This window comes from Cherax quadricarinatus, chromosome 23 (genome assembly GCF_038502225.1).
Source record: "Cherax quadricarinatus isolate ZL_2023a chromosome 23, ASM3850222v1, whole genome shotgun sequence".
In the NCBI taxonomy this organism is placed as follows: Eukaryota; Metazoa; Arthropoda; class Malacostraca; order Decapoda; family Parastacidae; genus Cherax; species Cherax quadricarinatus.
This window is the reverse complement of record NC_091314.1, coordinates 29,895,156-29,910,760: the sequence shown is the minus strand read 5'-3', so window position 1 is coordinate 29,910,760 and position 15,605 is coordinate 29,895,156. Positions and strand designations below refer to the sequence as shown.

General features: G+C 38.8%; 1 protein-coding gene across 1 annotated transcript in view; it reads right to left on the bottom strand.

The window, feature by feature from the left end:
• The window catches only part of Sgt1 (suppressor of G2 allele of skp1), a 130,877-nt gene that overhangs the window by 91,471 nt on the left and 23,801 nt on the right, over window positions 1-15,605 (bottom strand). Inside the window, exons 4-5 of the mRNA XM_053772291.2 lie at window positions 8,235-8,372; window positions 7,649-7,762 (exon numbers count right to left, since the gene is read on the bottom strand). Of these exons, the coding sequence (XP_053628266.1) occupies window positions 7,649-7,762; window positions 8,235-8,372 (252 nt within the window). The remainder of the gene's footprint in view (window positions 1-7,648; window positions 7,763-8,234; window positions 8,373-15,605) is intronic.

Sequence of the window (15,605 nt, the reverse complement as noted above, 5' to 3'; positions counted from 1 at the left end):
CAGGCATCTAGGTCTTCTCAGGCATCTAGGTCTTCTCAGGCATCTAGGTCTTCTCAGGCATCTAGGTCTTCTCAGGTATCTAGGTCTTCTCAGGTATCTAGATCTCAGGCATCCACATCATTTTCACTAGTAGTTCCCGACTCAGAATAAAACTTGTTCTAGGTCACCACTGTCGATCACAGTGGAGAACTATAAAATTACTGTATAGTACAGTACAGTACTGTACTACACAGGTTACAATACCCATATTCTCAGTGTCTGGTTGTCTTCTGCATTAGTAGACCAGGTCCACTATTTCAGAGGACAACTGCATGATCGTGAAATATTAATTTCATAATTCAAGATATGTGGACAATTAGTATTATTGTATATCCCCTTCCCCCCATTAGTCTGTTAGAGGTTTTACTGTATATAATAAAATACAGTGGAACCTCTACTTACGAGTTTAATCCATTCCTCGACCTTGCTCACATCTGGATTTGCTCATTTGCAGTCAATTTCCCTCATTTAAATTAATTGAAATGAAATTAATTTATTCCAGTGGAATTCCAGGCATGACAAAATACTTCAATAATTTCCCTATTTTTTTTTTTTTTTCAACAAGTCGGCCGTCTCCCACCGAGGCAGGGTGACCTAAAAAGAAAGAAAATCCCCAAAAAGAAAATACTTTCATCATCATTCAACACTTTCACCTCACTCACACATAATCACTGTTTTTGCAGAGGTGCTCAGAATACAACAGCTTAGAAGCATACACACATAAAGATACACAACATATCCCTCCAAACTGTCAATATCCCAAACCCCTCCTTTAAAGTGCAGGCATTGTACTTCCCATTTCCAGGACTCAAGTCCGACTATATGAAAATAACCGGTTTCCCTGAATCCCTTCACTAAATATTACCCTGCTCACACTCCAACAGATCGTCAGGTCCCAAGTACCATTCGTCTCCATTCACTCCTATCTAACACGCTCACGCACGCTTGCTGGAAGTCCAAGCCCCTTGCCCACAAAACCTCCTTTACCCCCTCTCTCCAACCCTTTCGAGGACGACCCCTACCTCGCCTTCCTTCCCCTATAGATTTATATGCTTTCCATGTCATTCTTCTTTGATCCATTCTCTCTAAATGACCAAACCACCTCAACAACCCCTCTTCTGCCCTCTGACTAATACTTTTATTAACTCCACACCTTCTCCTAATTTCCACACTCTGAATTTTCTGCATAATATTTACACCACACATTGCCCTTAGACAGGACATCTCCACTGCCTCAAACCGTCTCCTCGCTGCTGCATTTACCACCCAAGCTTCACACCCATATAAGAGTGTTGGTACTACTATACTTTCATACATTCCCTTCTTTGCCTCCATAGATAACGTTTTTTGACTCCACATATACCTCAATGCACCACTCACCTTTTTTCCCTCATCAATTCTATGATTAACCTCATCCTTCATAAATCCATCCGCCGACACATCAACTCCCAAGTATCTGAAAACATTCACTTCTTCCATACTCCTCCTCCCCAATTTGATATCCAATTTTTCTTTATCTAAATCATTTGATACCCTCATCACCTTACTCTTTTCTATGTTCACTTTCAACTTTCTACCTTTACGCACATTCCCAAACTCATCCACTAACCTTTGCAATTTTTCTTTAGAATCTCCCATAAGCACAGTATCATCAGCAAAAAGTAACTGTGTTAATTCCCATTTTGAATTTGATTCCCCATAATTTAATCCCACCCCTCTCCCGAACACCCTAGCATTTACTTCTTTTACAACCCCATCTATAAATATATTAAACAACTATGGTGACATTACACATCCCTGTCTAAGACATACTTTTACTGGGAAGTAGTCTCCCTCTCTTCTACACACCCTAACCTGAGCCTCACTATCCTCATAAAAACTCTTTACACCATTTAGTAACTTACCACCTATTCCATATACTTGCAACATCTGCCACATTGCTCCCCTATCCACTCTATCATATGCCTTTTCTAAATCCATAAATGCAATAAAAATTTCCCTACCTTTATCTAAATACTGTTCACATATATGCTTCAATGTAAACACTTGATCTACACATCCCCTACCCACTCTGAAACCTCCTTTCTCATCCGCAATCCTACATTCTGTCTTATCTCTAATTCTTTCAATTATAACCCTACCGTACACTTTTCCTGGTATACTCAATAAACTTATTCCTCTATAATTTTTACAATCTCTTTTGTCCCCTTTCCCTTTATATAAAGGGACTATACATGCTCTCCGCCAATCCCTAGGTACCTTCCCCTCTTTCATACATTTATTAAACAAAAGTACCAACCACTCCAACACTATATCCCTTTCTCCCTGCTTTTAACATTTCTGTCATGATCCCATCAGTTCCAGCTGCTTTACCCCCTTTTATTCTACGTCATGCCTCGCGTACCTCCCCCACACTTACATTCTGCTCTTCTTCACTCCTAAAAGATGGTATACCTCCCTGACCAGTGCATGAAATTACCGTCTCCCTTTCTTCCTCAACATTAAAAAGTCCAAAATATTCTCGCCATCTACCTAATACCTCCCTCTCACCATCTACTAACTCCCCTACTCTGTTTTTAACTGACAAATCCATACTTTCCCTAGGCTTTCTTAACTTGTTTAACTCACTCCAAAATTTTTTCTTATTTTCATTAAAATTTCTTGACAGTGCCTCTCCCACTATCATCTGCTCTCCTTTTGCACTCCCTCACCACTCTCTTCACCTTTCTTTTACTCTCCATATACTCTGCTCTTCTTATAACACTTCTGCTTTGTAAAAATCTCTCATAAGCTAACTTTTTCTCTTTTATCACACCCTTTACTTCATCATTCCACCAATCACTCCTCTTTCCACCTGCCCCCACCCTCCTATAATTTCCTATAATTTCCCTAATATCAACTCTATAACTTATTTATCTATCACAATTCATCTAATATGACATAATAAACAATATTAATAACATAGAAACATGATATATACACTAGAATGAATAAAATACATGTCATTACATATGTGGCTAGTGGTGACAGCAGCCATTGTTGTTGTTGGGGTTTAAAGGGCCACCACAGTAGCCATTCCTGCTCCTGACTACATGTGTAGAGAACCTAGGACAATCCAAAAAAGTCAGACAGTGACTTATAATTGCTGCACTCTTAATGTTACACTTAACTGCTACACCCTTAATGCTATACTTAATTGCTACACCCTTAATGCTACACTTAATTGCTACACTCTTAATGCTACACTTAATTGCTACACTCTTAATGCTACACTTAATTGCTACACTCTTAATGCTACACTTACCTGCTACACTCTTAAATGCTATGCTGTCACTGATCCTTCTGCTTTAGTATTGTACATATCGTAAAGTGGTACGCTGGTACTGCCTGGCCAAGTCCTTAACCCTCCACCTAGTTTGTTTACCTATGATTTCCTGCTTTAATTCCATGGAAATCATCCTCTTTTTCTTCTCAGCACTGTCCTTTACACTTGCTTCCTTAGGACCCATGGTTAGAAACAAGAAATTTTGCAAAATAACTGCACAGAACATAAGGAAAACACGAGAATTCCCTCCACTGTGAGTGGAGTGGACTGCCATCTCATGGTGGCGTTCAGAAACTCACTTATAGTATAGGGTACAACAAGGCCTGCCACTGCTGTTTCATGTTGTCTGCCACTGCTGCTTCATGATGTCTGCCAATTCTGCTTCATGATGTCTGCCACTGCTGCTTCATGATGTCTGCCACTGCTGCTTCATGTTGTCTGCCACTACTGCTTTATGTTGTCTGCCACTGCTGCTTCATGTTGTCTGCCACTGCTGCTTCATGTTGTCTGCCACTGCTGCTTCATGTTGTCTGCCACTGCTGCTTCATGTTGTCTGCCACTGCTACTTCATGATGTCTGCCACTGCTGCTTCATGTTGTCTGCCACTGCTACCTCATGATGTCTGCCACTGCTGCTTCATGTCTACCACTGCTGCTTCATGTTGTCTGCCACTGCTACCTCATGATGTCTGCCACTGCTGTTTCATGTCTGCCATTGCTGCTTCATGTTGTCTGCCACTGCTGTTTCACATTGTCTGCCATTGCTACCTCATGATGTCTGCTCCCACTTTTGCTAGCATGTTGAAGAGCTTTCCAATATGTGAAGGTTGAGGGGAAATTGGACAGGCACTGGACGGTGACATCATTTGTTTACTCTTGAACATTGCCAACAAATCGAACACTTCTGCTACCTCGAGTTCAATTTCAAGGTACTTTTCGTCATGAAACCAATCAAAATCATATTTATTTGTGTATATATCTTCCATTCTATCAAATGAGACCAAAAAAAACGAGAATACAGTATACCGCTAAGGGGAGGCTAATGGCTAAGAAGTGAACTCCATTATTTATGGTTCGATTTCTTTCATTTCTGGTGTACATTAAGAAGCATCTTTCCATCATACATTGCCCTAGTTTCAATAAGATAGTCCAGCAAACAACTGAGATCCAATTCCCTATATCAAGAGCAAGAGCCCCCTCACCAGTGTCAACGAACCTCCCTTGAGGCCCGCTCACATCTAGAAATTTCGCTCGCATCTGGAAGCAAAAATCGACCAAGACTGCTCGTCTGGAAAAACTCACACGTGGATGCACTCATAAGTAGAAGTTCCACTGTATAGGCTTATTTATGTCAGGTCAGCCTAAACTAGAATAATTTTTGTCACTGTCAAGAATGTGCAGAGAGCAACACATTAACCCTTTCAGGGTCAAAAGGCCCTCTCCTAAACTTGTTCTCAGGGTCGAAAATTTTTCGGGAAAAAAAAAATTAATTTTTCTAATGATATCATAGAGAATCTTTTCCCGATCATAATGGCACCAAAATTGTGAAATCTGATGGAAAACCTATGGAATTATGCTCTCGCGAAGTTAGTCTCGACGATGTTTATGCATTGGCAATTTCGCCCACTTTGAGCCCTATTTTTGGCCAATTCCAGTGTACTAGTCGACAAAAATCATAGCTATTTCGCTAGAACTCCATTTTTTCTATTGAATGAGTACATGAAACCACCAATTTACCGATTTCAACTATCCAATACAGTGGTCAGAATTTAGCAATTTTGCCAATTTCACACAAATTTCAAATGATGCCAATTTCCAAATAGGGTCCAGAATAAACGAGAAAGACATTTCTGGCACTAAAATAACATTTCCTCTGTTCATTAGTCACGTCCCCAGGCCTCTCTTACATTTCTTTTGCTTTCCACTTTGAATTTTTATTCTCACAAAAAAAAAAAATAGAAGATTTACTGCTATGCAGACTACTGCATTAGTGTAGAAATGGTATAAATAATATCAGCACACTTGTGAAAGAATATTAGACTCACCAGTTGACGTGTATTGAATGCTTAGCATGATTTGTTTACTTTTGAACTTTGGTAAAAATCGAACATTTCTGCTACTTTGAGCTCAATTTCAAGGTACTTTTCATTGTAAAACCAGTCAAAATCATTGCAATTTCTGTAATATATCTTCCATTCTATAAAATGAGACTAGGAAAACTAGAATACAACCATAAATACCATACGAAAATACAGTGCAAAGTCGCTGTTTTAAACCAAAAACACGGTCAAAGTTTTTTTTTTCTCGTTACGCACTGTGCTGCAGGATTTTTTTATACTGCGCACACTGACCACATAGACCCATTCTTTCATATGTAGGCCTACCAGCTTTCTCTTGCTAGATTTGAAGGCGCTAGAATTTATGCGTATGTACTAGTACGTCACGGACACAGGCATGTAAGCCGTACTAGCACAGTCGAAACCCTGAAAGGATTAATTCATTCCAGAAGTCTGTTCGGGTGCCGTTACCGAACGAATTTGTTCCCATAAGGAATATTGTAAATTAGATTAGCCTGTTGCAGACCCCCAAAAATACACGTACAAAAGCACTTACAAAAATACACTTACATAATTGTTCGAGTTGGGAGCTGATCGTAAGGCGGGGGTCCACTGTATTCTTATACATAATCATCAAAATATCTTAAAATTTTCCATCAATCCACACCCACATAAAGAATTACATGAACATTATCAAAGTTATTAACCAACAGACTATACTGCACTATACAGAATCTTTTCTTCTCCCCACCTCTCCCTTTTCTGTCTCCCAACCGTATTCTTGTCTCTTGGAATAGGCCACTCTGAAAGATGGGAACTCCCAGGTATTATAATAATTCCAGCTCTGCTGGAAGGAAGCCTTTGAAGCTTTTGTAGCTACTGAATTCTCTGTGGAATACTTAACAGTATCCTCATTTCTCTGCCGATTTCATCATTTCATTTTTTTAATAAGTCAGCCATCTGAGGTACAGAGACCCAAAAAAGAAGAAACACACTCATTATTACTCATTCCATCACTGTCTTGCCAGAGGCATGCCAATACACAGTTTAAAACTGCAAATATCCTCACTTCTGCTTCAGAGTGAAGGCACTGTGCTTGCCATCTCTAGGACTCCAGTCTGCCTAACTGGGTTCCCTGAATCCCTTCATAAATGTTGCCTTGCCAACACTCCAAGAGCTCAACAAGTCATAAAAACCACTTGCCTCCATTCACTCCTAACTCACTCACACACATGCTGGATGTCCAAACCCCTCACATACAAAACCTTCTTTACCCCCCCTCCCTCCCTCCCTCCAACCTTCCTAAAACAACCCCTACCCAACCTTCCCTCCACTACAGATTTATGTGCCCTCCAAGTTCCAATTGTTCCATTCTCTCTAAATATTTGAACCATCTCAACAACCCCTCTTCAGCCCTCTGGATAATACATTTAGTAACCCCCACCTCCTAATCTCCAGGCTACGAATTCTCTGCATAATATTTACAACATACATTGCCCTCAGACACAACATCTTCACTGCCTCCAGCTTGCTCCTTGCAACATTCACTATCCATGCTTTGTATCCATATAAGAGCATTGGTACCAATACACTTACATACATTCCTATTTTTTGCCTCCATGGATAACATATTTTATCTCCAGATGCCTCAGTGCACCATTCACCTTTTTTCCCCTCCTCAATTCCGTGGTTCACTTCGTCTTTCACAGACCCATCTGTTGATAAGTCCACTCCCAAATATCTGAACACATTCACTTCCTCCTTTCACTCTATTATCCATCTTTTGTTACCTAATTTTTTTGTTACCCACCTTGCTCTTTCCTATGTTTACTTTAAACTTCATTCTTTCACACACTCTCCAAAATTTGTCCATCAACCTTTGTAATTTCTTCAGAATCTCCCAAAAGCACATTGTCATTGCCAAATAGCAACTGTGACAACTCCCAACTTGTATTAGATTGTGTGATGGAATATGCTGTTGTTCTTAATATGTAATTATCACAAAGAATAGAGCAACTGTAGATGTATACAATTTTGCTTAATAAAAAAAATCTCCCCATTACTGACCTATTTTCTCTCCATTGCCTTCTATTCCCTTCACTTCCTCCACTATCTAATCTCCCATTCCATTTTTCATGTACTTAACCATGCCAATTACAAACTCTGGCTAATTTTTGTTTAATTATTAAGCAAAATTGTATACATCTTTAATATATGTAACTTCCTACCTGGAGCCTTCTCAGTAGCCTCTGTAGTGACGTCAGTAATCCCCAGCTTCTTGATGCGTTCTTCACACCAGACTGTCCACTGACCAAACTGGTCAAGCCCTCCTAAGTCTGATCCTGCATAGTTTAATGAACACTTTAGAATTTATAACTTGCAGTATTTTCTATATTAATGTAACATTTGATGACAATGACAAAAACCCAAGTACAAGAAGTTCTGAGATAGAATAAAAAATGAATAAATAATTTGTGGCAAAAATCTATATAAGATTAATTTCTAAAAAAAAAAAAAAATGGTAGAATTACCGACAATATGTAAAGTAAAAGGACACAAGTGCAACTAATGTGACATTTATTGTGGCAACGTTTCGCTCTCCAGGAGTTTTATCAAGCTTGATAAAGCTCCTGGAGAGCGAAATGTTGCCACAATAAATGTCACATTAGTTGCACTTGTGTCCTTTTACTTTACAAAAAAAAAAAAAGAAAAAAAAAAATGAAGATGAATAGTTTTCAAAGTTTTGCTATAAACCATAACAAAAAAGACCTGGAATTCCAAAATTTTTCTAAAAAAAATCTTTATATAACTTACCTGCTTTAGATCTGCCCTTTCTGAATGTCTGTAAAGACTCAACGTATTCTCCCAAGTTGAAGAGAGCTTTGCCGTGCACCAGGTTAGCCTCAGCACCTGCGCCTAGAGTCAGTGCCCGTGCTGCATCACTACTCGCTTCTGCTCACATAAATAATTATAATAATTTTATTTCAGCATGATACATGTTTCTACAAAGGAGTACAACAACTGGATATACATGCCAAAAGCCTTTTATATGTGGAGCATTTCAGGCAAACTTAAGATTAACTTAACTCTTTCAGGATCGAGACTCTCAATCCTTAACTCCCACTCAGGGTCGAAAATATTTGAAAAAAAAAAATCTACGAAATGATAGAGAATCTTTTTCCGATCATAATGACACCAAAATTATGAAATTTGATGGAAAACTTATGGAATTATGCCCTCATGAAGTTAGTGGTATCGGCAATATTTACGCATCAGCAATTTCGCCCACTTTGAGCCCTATTTCCAGCCAATTCCAATGTTTCAGTCTAGTAAAATAATAGCTATTTTGCTAGAATTCCATTTGTTCTATTGACTGAGTACAAGAAACCACCCATTTACCAATTTCAACTACCCAATAAAGTGGTCAGAAATTGGCAATTTGGCCAATTTCACACAAATTTCAAAAGATGCCAATTTCAAAATACGGTCCATAATAAACAAGACAGACATTCCTGGCACTAAAATAACATTTTATCTGTTCATTAATCATGTCTCCAGGCACCTCTTACATTACTTTTGCTTTCCATTTTGAATTTTTATTCTCAAAAAAAAAAAAAAAAAATAAAAGAAGATTTATTGTTATGTATACTACTGCATCATTGTAAAAATGGTATAAATAATATCAGTGCACTTGTGCAAGAATATTAGACTCACCAGTTAACGTGTATTGGACACGTGGCATGATTTGTTTATTCTTGAACATTGGCAAAAATCAAACATTTTCGCTACTTTGCGCTCAATTTCAAGGTATGTACCTATCATCTTGAAACCAATTGAAATTATCTCTATTTCTGTAATATATCTTCCATTCTATCAAGTGAGACCAAGAAAATGAGAATACAACCATAAATACCATATGAAAATAGACTGCAAAGTCGCTGTTTTCAACCAAAAACACAGTCAGAGTTTTTTTTTTCTCATTATGCACTGTGTGCTGCAGGATTTTTTTTATATTGTGCACACTGACCACGCAGACCCATTCTTTCACATCTAGGCCTACCAGCCTTTTCCAGCTTGATTTGAGGGAGCTAGAATTTATGCGTACTAGGACATCACCAACACTAGTGAGTAAGACGTACTAGTACGTCTAAAACCCCGAAAGGGTTAAGATTAACAAGAAAATAACAGTGCAGTAATTCTGTACTTATGATCATTAGGTGTGTCACAATGAATACAAGAGAACTGAATATTAAGAACATAAGAGCATAAGAAAGGAGGATCACTGCAGCAAGCCTGTTGGCCCATACTAGGCAGGTCCTTTACAATCCATCCCACTAACTAAACATTTGCCCAACCCAATTTTCAATGTCTCAATCATGACCTGTTTGTACCCCACCCACAGTCATCTATGACCTGCGTGGATGAGGAGGCGGCTATACCCTGTGAGATCGCCAATAATTACTACGGCTACAACTACAACTACAACTACAGTCACCGCACCCCACCCAACTTGTTTACATTCTCAGGATTGGGGGTTGCGACACTCAAGGGGTTAATTTGAAAAAAAAAAATTATTTTAATATTTTTGAGTGTCTGGAATGGATTAATTTTATTTCCATTATTTCTTACGAGGAAAATGGTTTTGCCATTCGGCAATTTCGTCATTCGGCAGACTTTCTGGAACGGATTAATCACGAAACTCGGGGGTCCACTGTATATATAAAATATGAAATAGCTTTTAAAAACACTTGAAATTTTGGAGTTTCCAGACATAACGGAGAGATGTGGTGCTTACTGAGCTCACGGAGAATGTAAACAAGTCGGGTGGGGTGCGGTGACTGTATTAGAAAGTCAGGTGGGGGGAGCCATATAGCAAGTTTTGGTCACAATTTGAAATGTCCGTATTAGTGGAACGCCATAAAGTGAAACACTGTAAAGAGGGGCCCTGCTGTACATAGTATCGTATCTTGGAAGGGATTCCTCCTGATTTGGAAATTTTCTTGGTTATGTGTTGGATGTGGGAATGAAATTTAAGATTACAGTCAAGGAGAAGACCTAGAAATTTACCCTCAGTGTGCCTTGATATAGGGGAACCATTTATGGTGTTGGATTGGATATCTAAGGCTCTCTTGCCAAACAGCATGAAGTATGTTTTGTCTATGTTGAGAGTGAGTTTGTTAGCTATCATCCAATTATATATCTAGCAGCTCGTTGTTTACAGTGTTTCTAAGTACAGCCGGGTTTGAATGGGAGTAGACATAAGTAGTGTCATCTGCGAACAGAACTGGTTTAAGGAGTTGGCTGTGTAGTGTAGCCCAGGGGGAGCTACATATGTGTACCTACATCTATCAATGCCTAAACTGACTTCCTACAAATAAATACTACTACTCACCTCTTGCCCTACATTAACTCTGACTGTTTTGGTCGTATACGTCTTATATATACGTGGTCATATATATACACGTTTGACGTATTAATACGCCAAAATTCTAGCGGCTTCAAATCAAACAGGAGAAAGCTGGTAAACCCACATGTGAGAGAATGGGTCTCTATGGTCAGTGTGCACCATATAAAAAAATAATCGGGGAGCCAGTGGTGCATTGTGGGAATGCCATTTCAGCAGTCCTTGTTCATCATTCCTAGCGGTAAGAAATATGTGACTCCCCGGCAAATCTGGGACTCTTCTCTTCCCAAGTGATGCTCTAACACAGATGGAAGTGTCAGTGAAGATCAATTTCATGGTTTTGAGGAGTTTGTGACCAAAAGCAATGCCCAGGATACCAGAAGAATGAAGGAGAATAAAAGAGAATGAGAGAGAATGAGAGAATGAAAGAGAAAGAGGAAGAAAGAAAGATATTAGGTAGGAGGATGGAGGGGAAGGAGCATCCGACCCCATTGTTTTGACAGGCAGTAGGGGGAGTGAGTAATTATACAATATGTCGTTTTGACAGCTGCCGGACCCTGACTCAGTACATTTAGAAGTCCACACACACACACACACACACACACAACACACAAGCTTGCTGAAGATAATAGCAGTTATATGAAAGTGTCAAGTGACTATATATGTGTATATATATTATAGAAACCAGAAGGAAGGAAGGAAAGAATGAAGAAAGAAACAAAGAATGAATGAAGACAGAAAGAAAGGTAGGTAGGTAGCAAGGAATAATGGCACATTTACCTAGAAGAACTACCTAACACAACTGTCTGCTACTACTATGAAGAAAACTGCTCAGACGAGGTGTTTTGTCTGTGCACATAAAAAAAAAGCCCACAAAAATGCAGACTCATTTTATGTGTGAGGAGTGTAAAACATCCTTGTGAATGAAACCATGTTTCAAAGAGTTCCACAAGCTGCAGAACTTCTAGGAACATGTCCAGTGACTGTACATTTGTATATATATTATAGAACAACAGCAATAAAAAATTTTTTGTATTGTTTGTGTAAACAAGTTTTGTAAACAATATACTGATAATTGTTTGTGCACTTATCGTGTTGTATACAACGAGTGTATATATGTACATTGCACCTTACTTTGGTCTCACAGGCTACATAAGTTACCTGAAAAAATAAAGTACAGGTCCTCCATCACAAATCCGGCATCATTGGGACCTGTAGTGTGCCGGATTACTGAGTTTGCCGAATTACAGAGTGGTTAAGTTAGAATACACTTAATAAAATTAACCAACTTGACTTACACAGTTCATTGAACATCAGCAAAAATCGAGCATTTCCGCTACTTTGAGCTCAATTTCAAGGTACTTTTTATCGTGAAAGCAATCAAAATCATGTCTATTTCTGTAATATATCTTCCATTCTATCAAATGAGTCCAAAAAATGAGAATACAGTGGACCCCCGCATAACGATTACCTCCGAATGTGACCAATTATGTAAGTGTATTTATGTAAGTGCGTTTGTACGTGTATGTTTGGGGGTCTGAAATGGACTAATCTACTTCACAATATTTCTTATGGGAACAAATTCGGTCAGTACTGGCACCTGAACATACTTCTGGAGTGAAAAAATATCGTTAACCGGGGGTCCACTGTACAACCATAAAAACCATACGAAAATATACTGCAAAGAGGCGGCTAATGGCTGAGAAGTGAACTCCCTTATTTATCGTCCGTCTTTTTTATTTTTGTTGTACGTTAAGAAGCACCTTTCCATCATACATTGCCCAAGTTTCAACGAGATAGCCCAACAAACAACCGAGAAAAAAATATATTTACCAAAAATCATATATGGCAAGCCCAAGCCAGGTACTGGAAATAAGTCACTTTGTCTGACTTTTCTGGGTTATCCCAGGTTCTCTATACATACACTGCTATGTATGATAATCTATGTAACTGTATTTGTGTATACCTGAATAAACTTATTTACTTCTAGTCTGTCAATTGAGTACAAGAAACAGCCCATTCACTTATTTCAACTACCCAATAAAGTGGTCAGAAATTGGCAATTTGGCCGATTTCACACAAATTTCAACAGATGCCAATTTCAAAATAGGGTCCAGAATAAACAATGCAGACATTCCTGGCACTAAAATAACATTTTCTGTTCATTAGTCATGGCTACAGGCCCCTCTTATATTACTCTTGCTTACCATTTGGAATTTTTATTCACAAAAAAAAAAAAAATAAAAGATTTACTGTTATGCAGACTACTGCATTATTGTAATAATTGCATAAATAATGTCAATCCATTCTTGACTCCGTACTGGAATTTAGACTGGCAGGTGGACAGGTATTGGACGATTTGTTTACTCTTGAGCTTCGCTAAAGAATAGAACATTTTCGCTACTGTGAGTGCAATTTCAAGGTACTTTTCGTCATGAAAGAAATCAAAATCATATGTACAGTGGACCCCCGGTTAAGGATAAATAAATATACAAGGTATGATGTAGCACGTAATGAAAGTAGTTTATTAGATTATGTATTGGTGGATAAAAGGTTGATGGGTAGGCTCCAGGATGTACATGTTTATAGAGGGGCAACTGATATATCGGATCATTATTTAGTTGTAGCTACAGTTAGAGTAAGAGGTAGATGGGAAAAGAGGAAGGTGGCAACAACAAGTAAGAGGGAGGTGAAAGTGTATAAACTAAGGGAGGAGGAAATTCGGGTGAGATATAAGCGACTATTGGCAGAAAGGTGGGCTAGTGCAAAGATGAGTAGTGGGGGGGTTGAAGAGGGTTGGAATAGTTTTAAAAATGCAGTATTAGAATGTGGGGCAGAAGTTTGTGGTTATAGGAGGGTGGGAGCAGGAGGAAAGAGGAGTGATTGGTGGAATGATGAAGTAAAGGGTGTGATAAAAGAGAAAAAGGTAGCTTATGAGAGGTATTTACAAAGCAGAAGTGTTATAAGAAGAGCAGAGTATATGGAGAGTAAAAGAAAGGTAAAGAGAGTGGTGAGAGAGTGCAAAAGGAGAGCAGATGATAGAGTGGGAGAGGCACTGTCAAAAAATTTTAATGAAAATAAGAAAAAATTTTGGAGTGAGTTAAACAAGTTAAGAAAGCCTAGGGAAAATATGGATTTGTCAGTTAAAAACAGAGTAGGGGAGTTAGTAGATGGGGAGATGGAGGTATTGGGTAGATGGCGAGAATATTTTGAGGAACTTTTAAATGTTAAGGAAGAAACAGAAGCAGTAATTTCATGCACTGGTCAGGGAGGTATACCATCTTTTAGGAGTGAAGAAGAGCAGAATGTAAGTGTGGGGGAGGTATGTGAGGCATTACGTAAAATGAAAGGGGGTAAAGCAGCTGGAACTGATGGGATCATGACAGAAATGTTAAAAGCAGGGGGGGATATAGTGTTGGAGTGGTTGGTACTTTTGTTTAATAAATGTATGAAAGAGGGGAAGGTACCTAGGGATTGGCGGAGAGCATGTATAGTCCCTTTATATAAAGGGAAAGGGGACAAAAGAGACTGTAAAAATTATAGAGGAATAAGCTTACTGAGTATACCAGGAAAAGTGTACGGTAGGGTTATAATTGAAAGAATTAGAGGTAAGACAGAATGTAGGATTGCGGATGAGCAAGGAGGTTTCAGAGTGGGTAGGGGATGTGTAGATCAAGTGTTTACATTGAAGCATATATGTGAACAGTATTTAGATAAAGGTAGGGAAGTTTTTATTGCATTTATGGATTTAGAAAAGGCATATGATAGAGTGGATAGAGGAGCAATGTGGCAGATGTTGCAAGTATATGGAATAGGTGGTAAGTTATTAAATGCTGTATAGAGTTTTTATGAGGATAGTGAGGCTCAGGTTAGGGTGTGTAGAAGAGAGGGAGACTACTTCCCGGTAAAAGTAGGTCTTAGACAGGGATGTGTAATGTCACCATGGTTGTTTAATATATTTATAGATGGGGTTGTAAAGGAAGTAAATGCTAGGGTGTTCGGGAGAGGGGTGGGATTAAATTTTGGGGAATCAAATTCAAAATGGGAATTGACACAGTTACTTTTTGCTGATGATACTGTGCTTATGGGAGATTCTAAAGAAAAATTGCAAAGGTTAGTGGATGAGTTTGGGAATGTGTGTAAAGGTAGAAAGTTGAAAGTGAACATAGAAAAGAGTAAGGTGATGAGGGTGTCAAATGATTTAGATAAAGAAAAATTGGATATCAAATTGGGGAGGAGGAGTATGGAAGAAGTGAATGTTTTCAGATACTTGGGAGTTGACGTGTCGGCGGATGGATTTATGAAGGATGAGGTTAATCATAGAATTGATGAGGGAAAAAAGGTGAGTGGTGCGTTGAGGTATATGTGGAGTCAAAAAACGTTATCTATGGAGGCAAAGAAGGGAATGTATGAAAGTATAGTAGTACCAACACTCTTATATGGGTGTGAAGCTTGGGTGGTAAATGCAGCAGCGAGGAGACGGTTGGAGGCAGTGGAGATGTCCTGTTTAAGGGCATGTGTGGTGTAAATATTATGCAGAAAATTTGGAGTGTGGAAATTAGGAGAAGGTGTGGAGTTAATAAAAGTATTAGTCAGAGGGCAGAAGAGGGGTTGTTGAGGTGGTTTGGTCATTTAGAGAAATTGGATCAAAGTAGAATGACATGGAAAGCATATAAATCTATAGGGGAAGGAAGGCGGGGTAGGGGTCGTCCTCGAAAGGGTTGGAGAGAGGGGGTAAAGGAGGTTTTGTGGGCAAGGAGCTTGGACTTCCAGCAAGCGTG